Consider the following 13,873-nt stretch of genomic DNA (forward strand, 5'->3'; position numbering starts at 1 on the left):
AACACTTGTGATATGATACATTGGTTAAGTATAGGTCTCTTTACATTCTCACATGATTTCTTTCTGATCTTAAAAATGTTATAAATAATTATTACAAAATAAGTATGTTGATGATTAATTAAGTATCAATTTTCATATTGAGGCAATTATATAATTTATTTCCAAAACGCCATACCACATAAAGCCAACTGATTACTATTTCCACATAATTTATTCTCTCATCCCCAAGTAACTTCCCAATAATGTAATATAAGCATATTCTTTCATAATTTAGTTGGGTATTTGGAACCTATCAATGGTATAATTACATTCTTTCTCAAGGTATAAAAACCCTACAAGGAATTAATGGACAGTAAATAATACAGTAAACAATTTTTGATTAATTATTGATTAATATGAAAAATACCTCCTAATATAACATTATTAGCAGTCACTGACAGTCAAGTGGAGCCTTGTTAACACAAAATAAAATTATCAGGGCGTTTGGATTTTTAGATTGTGTTAACAGTAATTTAAGTTATCAGGTCATTATAAAGTATAGATATATGATTGGGATCTAAAATACATTTTGTGTTAGGAATTTGTATTAACATATTTTGTGTTAACAAGTTTCCACTGCTTTATATAGATATATTTCTGTCCCGATTTCTGTCCACTGAACAAGTGGATATTAGTCAATTTCCAACGCACCATTTCTATTCATTTCTACTATCCCAGCTTTTAATTAAGCTATAAGCTTTGCAATCTTGTATACACTATCATCCTCTTCTCTGTTTAATTAGTCATTGTACTACCATTTTGTTACACAGATTTGGTACAGGTGGTACGCACCATGTAAAATCAGCATAAACTGCTGCAACATTTATGTCACAAATATGTCTACATTACACACCAGTTTGCAAGAATGAACACTGCCATCTAGTGTTCAGCAAGTGCTGGTAGTGTTTTGAATGGCTTCATTCTTTACTATTTATAAATAGCCTATTGTATAAAAATTTTATAAAAGGATTTTTTTGTAAAATTTGGGATGGGATAATAGGGTAAACCAGATAAATTCCATATACCCCTATGGAAGACACAACCTTAATCTCCCACACAGGGGGTGTAGATTTAAAAAGTAGTCACCCATTAAAGTAACCCCATTTGAAATCCACACTCTCTGTGTGGTGGGAGATTAAGGTCATGTCTTCGATTAGAGTGTATGGATTTTGACTGGAATTGACCAATGTGAATTTTGCCTGATTTTTTTGTGTGCAAAATGTATCCAAAATTCCTACATATTTGCCTTAAATACTGTCTGTACACAGATTCTTGTTTATATAGCAGTGTGTATTATTCTATTTATTCTATATGGACCAGGCGATATTCTTTTTCTTCACCATTACAAGTACAAGTTGTTAAATTGTTCACAGAAATCAAAATTATAAAATCAATCAAAAATTTAGAAATCAGTGTAAATGTTTTGTGACCCTATAAAATGTTTGATGGGAAAAGAGACTTTATCAACCTATTTAACTATTACATATAAAGCCAAAGAAAATAATACAATTTAATCCATATTCCTTAAACTTATACATATCAATAACATAATTGATAACTGTCATTGTATTGTAAATTAATCAATTCATGAACTTCTGCATACCAGAGTTAAAATTAATATTACAAACCAAGTTGAATATACCAGATCAGTCGTATATGATAAATTCTGACTACAATCCAAGTAAAAAAGTACTTGTTTGGTTGTCAGATGGCTTCTAATAATCAACTCAATTAATTAATTAGCTTAAGTATGTAAATGAAAACAATTACTGATGAATTATAATCACATATATCATTGTATGGAAAATAAATAATCATATCATAAATTGACGAAACATCTGCTGTTCCTTCATGTTATACAGAGTCAGCCATGAGCTTGAAGATTTTGTCTAGCTTATCACCGAGTTGAAGCTTCCTTGTAGATTCGTCCTCATCCAGAGCTTGCATCAGCTGAAATTGAAACACACACAAAGCAATGGGAGTCAGTATTGCATTCACATACATCTTTGCTTTACACAAAATTGGAATTGCCAAAGATGATGACAAATTAAAAATAATAGAAAGATGCTAATATTATGTCTGTGATATTAAATTGTCTTTGTTCAATAACAGGGTGTTCATTTATTTCATAAGCTGACTTCTATCCATTTAGAATGATTGTCATCTCAAATCCATTTTGAAGTAATAGGTATAGCTTGATATGATGGACTTCATTCAATCCTATGGTAAATTGAAGGTATATTGGTTTTAAGATTTTTCAAGATTGATTCATTCTATAGCATTCAAATATCTAAACCTCTGCCAGTAACTGAATGTGTCTAAAATGTCTACTATATATGGATTTAGTACAACTCCATGATAACATTCCACAGTGTCTACTTACAATACTTGTATGATACTGATATTGTTAGATAGCTTTCAGCAACATACGCATTAGTGTCATAGCATTTGGAATAGTTTACAGTTTTTGCTACAGAAATTAAGATTTAAAGTCAAACATATTTCCCACCCGATTGGTTGTGTCACACACACAAAAATCACTAGCATTCCAAGTACTTGTCAATGCAAAATTATGAAACATGATCTTTATCCATGGCATTGTCTTTTTTAAAGACATTTCTTGTTCAGAATTCAGTTTGGTTGCCTAGACTCACCTGACTTCTATATATACAGGCATAACAAAAGTAGAGTTCATTGAGAGCATTGATAGCTTGGAAGTTACTCTCACTGTTATGTCTTTGGGAATGATTGGCTAGAGCTGCGTGCATGTCCTGGTCACTGATAGTAGGGTAGTCTTGCACATCTCTGTAATACCTGTTTGTTTGATGAGACAAAGCACATAAATGTGAATTAATGAAAGGTGGACACATCATACTCTAGTATGGATGTTTTGGATGATTATTTCCACTTCTGTATATAAATATATCACTGCTCAAAGAGTCTTCCTCCCAGCTCTAAAGGCTTCATACCCAGTAGGGGCATGAGAGGGGCAGAGGGGAAATGCAACCCCAGTCAGAACTCTGATCCTGTTGCCCCCCTTAAAAACTCAAAATTTCCACTTTTTGCAGCAATTTTGCCCCCCCAAAAAGATTCCTGGGCGCGCCACTGGTCATACCCATTCATATATCCAAGTAAAACAGATACATTCGTCATATTGTCTTCATTTCCAACTCAGAAAACTAGTGTATGTCAAAACTTTGGTTCAACTAAAGTGCGATAGTGATGTCAATGCTTTTTCGCGGTTGCACCGTAAGCGTACAAACAAACCGCCCTTGTATGCATGCACGATTAGCTCTGCACGATTAATTTTACTCATGCGAGTAACTTTGCATGTATGATTCAATACTGTGACCAGTAAAATATGCGCCTACTTCACTTCCTAACTTTTCATTTCTTTCGGTTTTTTATCTATTTTACAATAAAAAGAACTAATTTAATAATTATTTGATTTCCATATCACTTACCCAGCAACCATCTCCTTGTAATGTTGTATATCTTTAGCATACAGTAATTTACTGGACGGTGAGTCTGGGGTCAGCTGATGTTGGGTTACGGAACATGAGTCCATTAGTGTTTGACCAATGACAGACATGCATGCTAGTACTGTGTCAGAACGATTGATGTCAAATAACATGTCGGGGTTGTTCACCATGTTCACCCAGAATCTCAACTGCAGACTGATGCAAAAAACAAAAGAAAACAATGTTATTGTTTCAGTCATATATTGTAAAATTTTGTTTAATTAAAGGAAAATTTGAATTTCATTTGCAAATTTTTTTTTAAAGTAAAAATTAGACTGAGATTTATTTTAAACACAAAATAGAGCACATATTTCAAATTTTACTTTTGAAAACTTGTTACAAAGAAAAACTATACAACAGTTGAATAATTATAGTTAATTAGTTACTGTAAATTAGTAATTAGTTAACAGTTATAATTGAATACCTAAGAGGCAGAAGGGCCCAACTCCATCTCCATAATATTCCCAATATTCGTAGAAACCATGATTAAGTGTACCTGGAAGATTATTTAGAGAGTGGATTTGACTGAGTCTTTCCTTTCACACACAAGGAATAACTGTCTGCTAGCAATATAAATGCTGGGTCTAACTAATTTTTGTGAAATGGCGGAGTTGGGCCCTTCTTCCACTTAGGTATTCAATTATAATTATTTTATCCATAACAAGAAATGTTTCAGCAATATTTATCAAATTCGGTTATCATTTGTATTACAACTTACATATTTGACTTCCAGAAGTGCGTAATATTTGAGTCTTCTAAACAATGCTTGTTGGCCTCCTCATCAAGGAAATCAAAGAGGTACTTGATGGCAATAGGAATGCTACTACTGTCTGAGTCTAGTGTGAATAAAGTCTCAAATAACTCATCAACGAATTGTTGGAGAATACCCTGCGATGACAAAAGACAATAAAGAAAAGGTTATTTAAGTTCAAATTATATTACACATCAAGAGTAGGTATATAGATGCTTCAGGCTCAATTGCTGGATTTTATCAAGGGGGAATATATACACTCACAACTCGTACACAATGCTTTTTTACTTCTCCAGAATGTCCTGTGATGCAAAACTAATCATTAAATGGTTACTTATAGTATATAGTAGGAAACTCATAAATTGCATCTGTCTACAACAGTGTTGTAGCTTTAAGAATAGAAGACCACATGCCTCATGATGTGAGTATAATCATTATTTCAATGCCCTCCCCAATGATCACAATAACCACCTGCTTACAGTCCTGTATCAGATGAAATGGATGCAAATATAAGCATCTTGTTGGATTTAATTGAAAATTTCTAGACTAATATGCAGTTAGTGAAATAGACCAAGTTTCCATATTCTGCATGGCTTAATACTTTCCGCTAGTGGGTACGTATTAACACCTGAAGGACAAACTCTATTACAAGATCCATATCCACTGTGCAGAGAAAAAAAAATTGACCTCTATAATTTTGGCACTTGCATGCACACCAGTGAATGGTAACTTTGTTGTCAGGTGGCAAAATGGGTATAATTTCAAAACTAACCTCATCTGATGGAAAACTATTTTATATCAGCGTGAGTGAAGCAAGTTTCATTTCATGTCTTGCAAATATTTTTCTCAAACAATTATGCGACAATGTGATTGATAACATCTTTCAATAATAATTTAACCTCCTTACACCCCGCGGTTAAAACAGACTTGTTACTATGTTACAGTTTTAACATTTTACACTTCCATTAAAAATCATGATTATTATTATTGAAACCTATGTGTAATTTGAGCCACATTTTTGATCAAATTCAATAACATTGCATGCTCTGGTCCTTCAGGCAATTCACAGTTAATACATATCACTGCTTCATCCTGACAAATATCATAGATTAAAAAGGTTATTGCAGGAGAGTGCCTTTTTTCTACAGACAAGGGACAACCCTCTCTCTTTTCACATCAACAATACCATCTCATCTCTGATCAAAATGATTACTTTTTACAGCACAGTGGTAATTGTGTAGGAGAAAGAAAGGCCTTTTAGGTAGCATTGACTTTTAGTCCTTTTTATTTTGAAAGTTTTATAGTTTGTTAACAAAAGTGATGGGTTTTTAAAATCTGCAAGTTCAGAAAATGTAACATAACCCAATTACCATGATTATGTCTGTTTCAACCAACTAACATATTTTTCTTCATTTTGTGGTTCTTGAGTTAAGTATAAAGTACATTTCATTCACACTTTATCCCATATATTTACAGCACAGACAGCCTAAGGGAAAAAGTTTTTAAACTTATACTAAAACATACTCAGAGAATAAGTTGACATATTGATGAAGTATAGGCTATTCCATTTAAAATCCACACTACCCCTGTGGAAGAATTTGGAAATATGTTCCACAGGGGGAATATAAATTTCAATTAGATTAGTACATTATGCAGCTCCATTTGATTTTCATACACCCTCTGAGAAAGATTCAACCTGAATCTTCCACAAGAGGGGGGGTGAGTTTCAAATGGAGCTGCATAATGTGTATTCCATTCGAAATTCATACTCCCCCTGTGGAACATATTTCCAAAATCTTCCACAGGGGTAGTGTGGATTTTAAATGGAATAGCCCATTGACTCCATCAACATCACCTACACCAAAACGTTATCTTATTGAACCCACCTTTGTTGTGAGTAGCCTAGGTAGATATATCTCGGCCATGAGTGTGTGGTATTTATCGCCTTTACGTAGACTATCATGGTCTTGTTTCTTCACTAAATGCCAATTGTGCATGATACCAATGCCATTCTCCATGTCTAAGATGGGTGTTACTGACGATGCTGGACTGTGTGGAGTGTACAGTTGACCCACTGGAGTAAAGGCAAACAAACAAATAAACAAATTGTAAATAACTTATCCCAATCTAACAAACATAAAAACACACATTATTAATTTCTAAATTGGCTAACAAACTCGTTATATTTATTTGTTCCATTCATTCAACAATCAAACTAACTACATTAAAATGAAATTAATATCAATTCAATTCACCTCTTTTAATTGGAGATCCCCTTTGTAAGGAGCCATGTGGTGTACCAGCCATTCCTTGACTCCTAACAAGCACCAAAGTAGCTCCATCAGGCACCCTGTAATGTGATAATGTATTCATTCTCTTCCATTCTCCCTCTATCTCTCTCCCACCATCATCATCCAGTAAGATGGTACTGAGGGACCCATCTTTCCACTCCAGATCATGATCTTCCTTCTGAGGCCTTTGACTGTATGGCATGGTTTTGTAGATGGCATCTAAGATCTTTTCTTTGACTTGGGATATTGTGTCACAGTCCAGGACTTTGACGGTCACTGGACCAGCTTCACGGTCCAGACCGATGGCTGATATGGTCTGAAAAGGGCAAAGGAAGACATATTATAAGTATTGAATATCTCTGCTATAATTCACTTATTCAGGATTAGATATTGTACAACATGCTGGCCAATTGAAGGGAAATGGCAATTATATTAAGAGGGCATGGTGGCGCACCGGTACGAACACTGACTCATGATCTGAAGATTGCGGCAAACCTCCACGCAACAACAATAGACAAAATGGGTTATTTTAAGCAAATCAACAGAACCTGTCCCTACTATCATTTGAGACTGCAAAAGAGGATTCTGAATCCACTCTATCATATAACACTTACTATAGCTTTGTAATCTGTCTGCTGTCTAATAACTTTAAGTTCACTCAGTCCATATCTAGCTTCTCCTGTGATAGCATCAACAGGACCTTTGGCCACTTGTTGCTTGATGGCATAGTACAGGTGAAACATAGGCTGACCAGCAGTCTCTCGGACAAAGTCATACATCAGGAAGGCGACCCAATGACTGACAAGTTTCTCTACGACAGTGTCACTCCTGAAATGTCAACAAATAAATGGATCTGATATAAAAAATGTTGCAAGCATATATTTCATCCAATTTTGTAAAGAATACAGACTAAACTATAACTACATTAATTTAGTTACTTTTTTCCTTTTTATAACTTCCTTTTGGAAGCTCCACTTTAACACAATAGAAGTTATAACTAAAACACACCCAAGATCAATCTAGTGCAGCTGGAACAATTACATTTACTTAATCATTTTACATCTCACTGGCAGATCATTTGGAAACATGATTTACATAACTATAAATTATTACACAAAATTACTAGTTCAGCTAAGTATCACAATGGCCCTCTTCATTTGTTCTCCTGAGCATCATCGATGCCCAATCTACAGCACCCTAACCCTACCAGCCAACACCCAAATCAACCATGCATCTTTTAACATTGCATCTTACCTGCGCATGAGCACATGAGGGCAGCCTTCTCGTACATATCTCGCAATCATGTCCTGCATGAGACTCTTCATGACTTCTGTAAGGTATTCCAATTTGTTATGAAGAGCTATCATGAGAAGTGAGGCAATATTGGTCTTATCTTTGGTGGTCAACATCTTCTGTCTCTCCAAGGTGTGGGTGAAGACTCTCAGGAAGGATTTGTTGCCAATAAGGTTGCCAAATTCCTGCAGGCCATGTTGAAGTACTTCTTTCTTGATTCCGGATATCTGTGGATTACAAAGCAGTTTAACAATGAATATCTGAGTATTACAAAGTAGTTTAACAATGAAAACTATATGTGTCACCTCCAGGAAAAATTCCCCAGATGAAATACTTTGAAGGACAATTAAAGGAGTATTTTGTGATCCTAGCATCCTCTTTTTATGTCATTTTTCAGTAGATATCCACAAAAAAAGCTTATTCCCCAAATTTCAGTTGATTTTGATTTTGCGTGATTATGTATATTACACTGCTCCATAGGCACTGTGTTGCAATTTTGTTCTGGTACAACAGAACATAATTCAAATTTGACGATATTTTTGCCAAACCAATTAATCTGCAAGGCTTTTTTTGAACATAAACAGTATATAGCCAGAGGTTTCCAGTGGTACAAAAATTTCTACTTTTTTTTGAGAAAAGTTGGGGGATAAGGCTGTGGATCACAAAATGCCCTTTTAAGTAAACAAGTACTCAAAACATAAATCGAGTTTACATTGGGCTAAGTGCCGTTGTCAGTGGCAGATATTTTATTGAGAATATGATCGGGATGATATTCTTATTGTAATTACCTATTGTATTGGGGCCCTTTGATCTTATTGCATCTCAAAGAACAACTCAACTGAAAAATCCGAATTGTTGGCTCCTTACCTTTTCCTTGGCAACTGGTATTTCTCTGAGGGCTGGATGGTCAGGATTGTCAGGGAAGAGTACCATTGATGTATAACCTCTGTAATTACGGAATGGAATGCCAGAACCTTCCACGTCTCCGCTCACAGTCAACACACTGATTTGAAGCTCTGTGAAAGCTGCATAGATATAACAGAGAGCAATAATTAGTTACATAATCCATTAAAAAGTTTGACCATAACAATAGATGCATAGTTTACCAATAAGTGTATCAGTTTCTTCACATATGCAATTACCACCACTCTAGTAGGAATTCCAATTGAGTGAACACAGCTTTCAACAGCTGTACGCTATCCAACTGCAATTGTATATCGCGTATTTCAAACTATAACACAAATGCATAACCTTGGGGATACACTGCTAACCAATCACAAGTGAGTTGGCTTGGTTGGATTCGCTTCCGCGCCTACACATGCACAGTCACACATGCTGGTGTACATCGCACAGTGTACGCAAAAATCGGCACGCTATTGAAAGCTGCGTTCATTCAATTGGAATTTCTCTTTTTCAGATTGTCTGCATATGTTGTAAACAATATTTACAAGTTTTGTATTTTTTGGTACATATTATGCTCTAAACCATACTTTCGTATTTCATTTAATACATAGTGCACTGTTCAAATGAGTAAACTGTGTTCTCTCCATCTAACATATATACATATTACAACTTTGAACATGAACTTGTAGAGAACTCACCATCCTTGCACTCCTGTGCGACTCTCATCTCCATCTCATCCCTCTGCTTCTCCAGGCGTTTAATCCTTCTATCCCTCTCCCCAATGTGTCTGTAGATTGCTATGATCAGTATGATGATGAGGAATAGTAGGAACGCTCCTACAGCAGGGCCTATGAACAGTACTAAAGGCAAGTCTGGAGGCAGGTACCTCACAAAACCTATGTCAAACCTCAAGTTACCATGTGTTACCTGTTTTCAAACAAATATATAGAAATGGTTAGATATTGATTTTATATACTAGCCATAACACAAATACAAACAAATATGTGGTGTGATCAAGCAAAATCAGTCTGAAGTAGGACATTCTAATTTTCAGTTTCTTATATGATTGTAAACAACATTTTGCCAAGCCTAATTTTGTAGAAAACCTCATAGAATTTGGACAACCAGTTAAAAAGATATGAGCAGTTAAAGAGTGTCCTAAACAATAGGAAATACTTTCCTTGTCTGGCTATATCTCATGACATAATCAATATTTCCAACTTCCAACTGATTTTGCTTGATCACATCAGATATGAAAACAATCAAATAAATGACACATTTCAGAATTTGCAGAATAATGCAGAATAGCAAGATAGATGCTGAACTGGAATGGCACGGTTAACTCTGAACAACTTGTTATGATAGTATCACAGCTTTACCTTAATGGGTAATATAATATGCACCATTTAGAAACAGAATATGATGAGACCTTGAAAGGTTTGGAGTAATGAACTATAAATCACACATTTTCCCAACAATCCGTTATTTTAATACTAATAATCACTATTAACTTACAATAATTCTTGGCAGTGAATCCCCTGGCAGACTATCTGGCTGTTCATCCGGCAGAGTACAGGTTAATGTTCCACTCTTTAGATTGATTGGTTCACACAGACCGTCTGCTCCTATGGACACTCGGATGTCAGGATCTTCTGATTCGGACGCCAGAGTCAAATTATCTCCCTGGAATATAGGAGAAATGAGGAAACAAATCAATATTATGACCAAGGATTAAATTTCCATCTGTATTATGAAGTATCATGTTGAATGTCAACAACTCACTTTACGTATCATATCACACGCTAAAATCATTGGTTCTATGTAAACCATGCTTTTGAACTGTAGCCGCTACTGCTAATCAATTCTGAGACATTTTTATAAGAAAATGCTACTATTAAAGAAGATTACACTATTCTTGAGCCTGACCAGCAAATATGCATTGATATGTGTATCCCCTTTCCCAACCTTGCTATGTATAGCTGATGCTATTTTGACCTTGAACATGAAATTAATGATTTCCAACTCAATAATTTTGGGCTATTCCATTTAAAATGCACAACACCCCTGTGGAAGATTTAGCTTAAGACTTCTTCAGAGGGAGAATAAGTTTCGAATAGAATAGAGAATTGGGTAACTTCTGTTTGAAATACTCCATTTGTGGAAGATATAGGTAAAGCCATAATACAGAGGGAGTATGGATTTCAAACTGATTAACCCTGACCAATTACATTTGAAAACATACTCCCCTGTGGAAGATATTTCAAAATCTTCCACAGGGGTAGTGTGGATTTTAAATGGAATGGCCCAATGCACCACATATCCTTACCTTTATTTCCAAAAATTTATTTCCAGCATGCATTTTCTCCCAAATCCTGCCTTCATCTGTTAATTCACGGTATACAGGATCCTGGACAACCTCAAACTTGTCACGTACATTTTCCACGTTTGCCAAGTTGCGGAAATCTGGCACACCATCAAGGACAAAGCCTATCATACCTTTGCTGATTGTAAACGGGGTGGTTATGTTGGAGGGTTTCAAGTTGGGTGTCTTGCATTTCATGCTGGTAGCACCAATATCAGAACAATCCTGAAAAGAATTAATATAATCAAAATAGTTAATATTTAAGTTATGCAATATGCATGAGTAAGTTGGGTCAATCCTTCATGTAAGCCAATCCTAACCCTAAATGTAAAATTACATTAAGGAGTAACCGTAAGTTGCATATTGATAATCGCTTTCTATATATTTTATACTTTGTTAAACTGAATAATTACATTCCAATCACAAGCAATGAGTAACTTGCTGCGATGATTGGGTTTTGCTCAATGAAGTGGATTTTTCTTTCCAACAATAAACAAACCAGACAAAGCAATTCAAATTTTAGTTACTCCTTGTTAGTAACTAGAGAAATTTGGCTTAACACTGATTTAAGAACTGTTAATAACAGTTCTTAAATCTTCATTTGCTGAGCCCTGGTGATTCATGCCCAGATCCAATAAAACAATGATGAGACTCTATATAGGATCAGAATTCAGAACCTCTGATGGGTCTTGCTCAACAAAATTTGCCATAGATATGAAATCATCTCTTAATCTCAAATCACAAATGCTCCTTCCATGAGGAACATCTTGCTACATATTTGAAGCCAGGAGGTTCTGTAATAAGGTCACAATCTGGTTTTTTAAATAAGATTTTAATTGAAACAGAGAAATGGTATAACAAATAAGTAACTTACTGTTTTAAACATCTTGTTAGCTACATGGAAGACCATTTTTGGAGACTGGATAACATTTAAATTGGTTCCTCTTACTTCTACTGTCAATCCACCACTAAATAAAGAGAAAAAAAGCAGAAATTCAATGTATTAAAACAGAAAATATTTTTGAAAATTATTAAATGGCTTGATATTTTATAATGTTGAAAGCCAAACATTATTCAAATTCAAGACTGGAATAAAGGTAACATAACACCCTATTGCCTGAAGATTCATACCAATACTGCATTCACAAGTGTCAATTATTACATCATAAATAATGCATTTTGTAAGATATTTAACAGCCAGTAAATTTGTAAAACAAGCATCGTCAAAATAGATTTTGAAAACCTTGGTTACTTTAACCATCCTCCTCCTCCTCATCATTATCATCCTTAAAAAGAAAAAGAGGCGAACCGGGTTTGAGAAAGGGCAATAACCTCATCTCCTTCACCTACCCACCTGCATAAATCTTGCCTGCAAACATTCCAGCACATTCCGGGGTATTCTTTAACCCCAAACTCAACAGAAAATTAAGCGAATAATTTCCAGCAACTTGTTGGAATTAGACCCTGTAACCAGGGGGCAAATTGCGATGCATTGAGACAAGCACTGTGCTCTAATCTAATCATGGGTGTGTGGCGTATGGTTGAATGCCCCTACATTATACATAATCATATTTGGCTTAAATGACATTCAGGCTCCGAGATATTTTCTGTCAATTTCCCCCCGACTCAATGAGAGACTGCTGCTATGTGTGTTAAGATTGAATCAACTTTAACTCATTTTATATATGTGGGATGGGCCATTTTAAGGGGAGGGGGAATTTTACTCAATAACTCATTTGATCTTTACTACAATAATATTTAAAATAAATCCAATTCCAATGTTTTACCCATTGATGAGTCTTCACTTACAGTAAATAAACTTGGAAAGAATCTTTCAAATAAAACGGCTATAAGTATGTTGAAGACTATAAACCCATTCTCAAGCTAAGTAATTGTTCACCTGTTCCCAGCAATTTCCATATATAATCTGTTCAACGGCATTCATTTGTCAACACACTTATTTTGACAACTACTCACTTTACATCTACATTTGCATCGCTTGCCTAACATGCATCTACTGTAAATATGGGATTTACAGCGCTTTGTATGAGGTAGGATAGTTAAATATGTTTTAATTTGCTTAAACTAGAAAAATAATCTTACATGTAAACTAAAACATTTCGCTTTTTTTTCATGTGTGATCCAATTTCTTTTGTACTTATCGTTTTATGAAATATTGAAATATTCATAAGTCTTAGTTTGCTGGAATTTTCAGTTTAATGTAGCTTGTTAAATGGGTTGCACTAATACAAGAAAAATTGATTTTACACCGCAGGTGACACATTTATATCATAAATAGCAAATAAACACTTTGTAGAATTTAACACCAATCCTACCTGATTATGGTACGGAATTCATCTAAACTATCTATGGTGGGATCATCCTTATATATGAAATATTCCTGCGATATTTCTGTGCCGTTGTCATCAAATACCATCTTGATGGGTCCTTCCACTTCAGGTGGGCCACGATCCGTACGACAGGTTATACTACTTGACATGCTAGAGCTGTGGTGTCAAAGAAAATATATATCATTGCTATAAATTATTATCATATTACTCGGAAAATGATCTAACTTGAACCATTTGATCTCAAATATTGCTTTATACATAGAAAATAAACATGAAAGAATGTGATGGAAAGAATGTGATATCTTGAAAGAATGCGATAATTGTATTATTATTGTAACACCTGTTTGTATTATATATCATTT

At 34.8% G+C, this 13,873-nt stretch overlaps 1 protein-coding gene across 1 annotated transcript in view; it reads right to left on the bottom strand.

Moving 5' to 3' along the window:
- Window positions 1-805: 805 nt before the first annotated feature.
- LOC140148701 (plexin-A1-like) overlaps window positions 806-13,873 on the bottom strand; it is a 124,515-nt gene continuing 111,447 nt past the window's right edge. The window contains exons 16-29 of the mRNA XM_072170742.1: window positions 13,497-13,667; window positions 12,035-12,128; window positions 11,125-11,385; window positions 10,314-10,481; window positions 9,497-9,725; window positions 8,763-8,920; window positions 7,857-8,122; window positions 7,217-7,430; window positions 6,567-6,918; window positions 6,198-6,385; window positions 4,279-4,448; window positions 3,504-3,716; window positions 2,694-2,853; window positions 806-1,989 (exon numbers count right to left, since the gene is read on the bottom strand). Of these exons, the coding sequence (XP_072026843.1) occupies window positions 1,894-1,989; window positions 2,694-2,853; window positions 3,504-3,716; window positions 4,279-4,448; window positions 6,198-6,385; window positions 6,567-6,918; window positions 7,217-7,430; window positions 7,857-8,122; window positions 8,763-8,920; window positions 9,497-9,725; window positions 10,314-10,481; window positions 11,125-11,385; window positions 12,035-12,128; window positions 13,497-13,667 (2,740 nt within the window). The 3' untranslated portion in view covers window positions 806-1,893. The remainder of the gene's footprint in view (window positions 1,990-2,693; window positions 2,854-3,503; window positions 3,717-4,278; window positions 4,449-6,197; window positions 6,386-6,566; window positions 6,919-7,216; window positions 7,431-7,856; window positions 8,123-8,762; window positions 8,921-9,496; window positions 9,726-10,313; window positions 10,482-11,124; window positions 11,386-12,034; window positions 12,129-13,496; window positions 13,668-13,873) is intronic.

Source organism: Amphiura filiformis, chromosome 3 (assembly GCF_039555335.1).
Source record: "Amphiura filiformis chromosome 3, Afil_fr2py, whole genome shotgun sequence".
NCBI classification, from domain to species: domain Eukaryota; kingdom Metazoa; phylum Echinodermata; class Ophiuroidea; order Amphilepidida; family Amphiuridae; genus Amphiura; species Amphiura filiformis.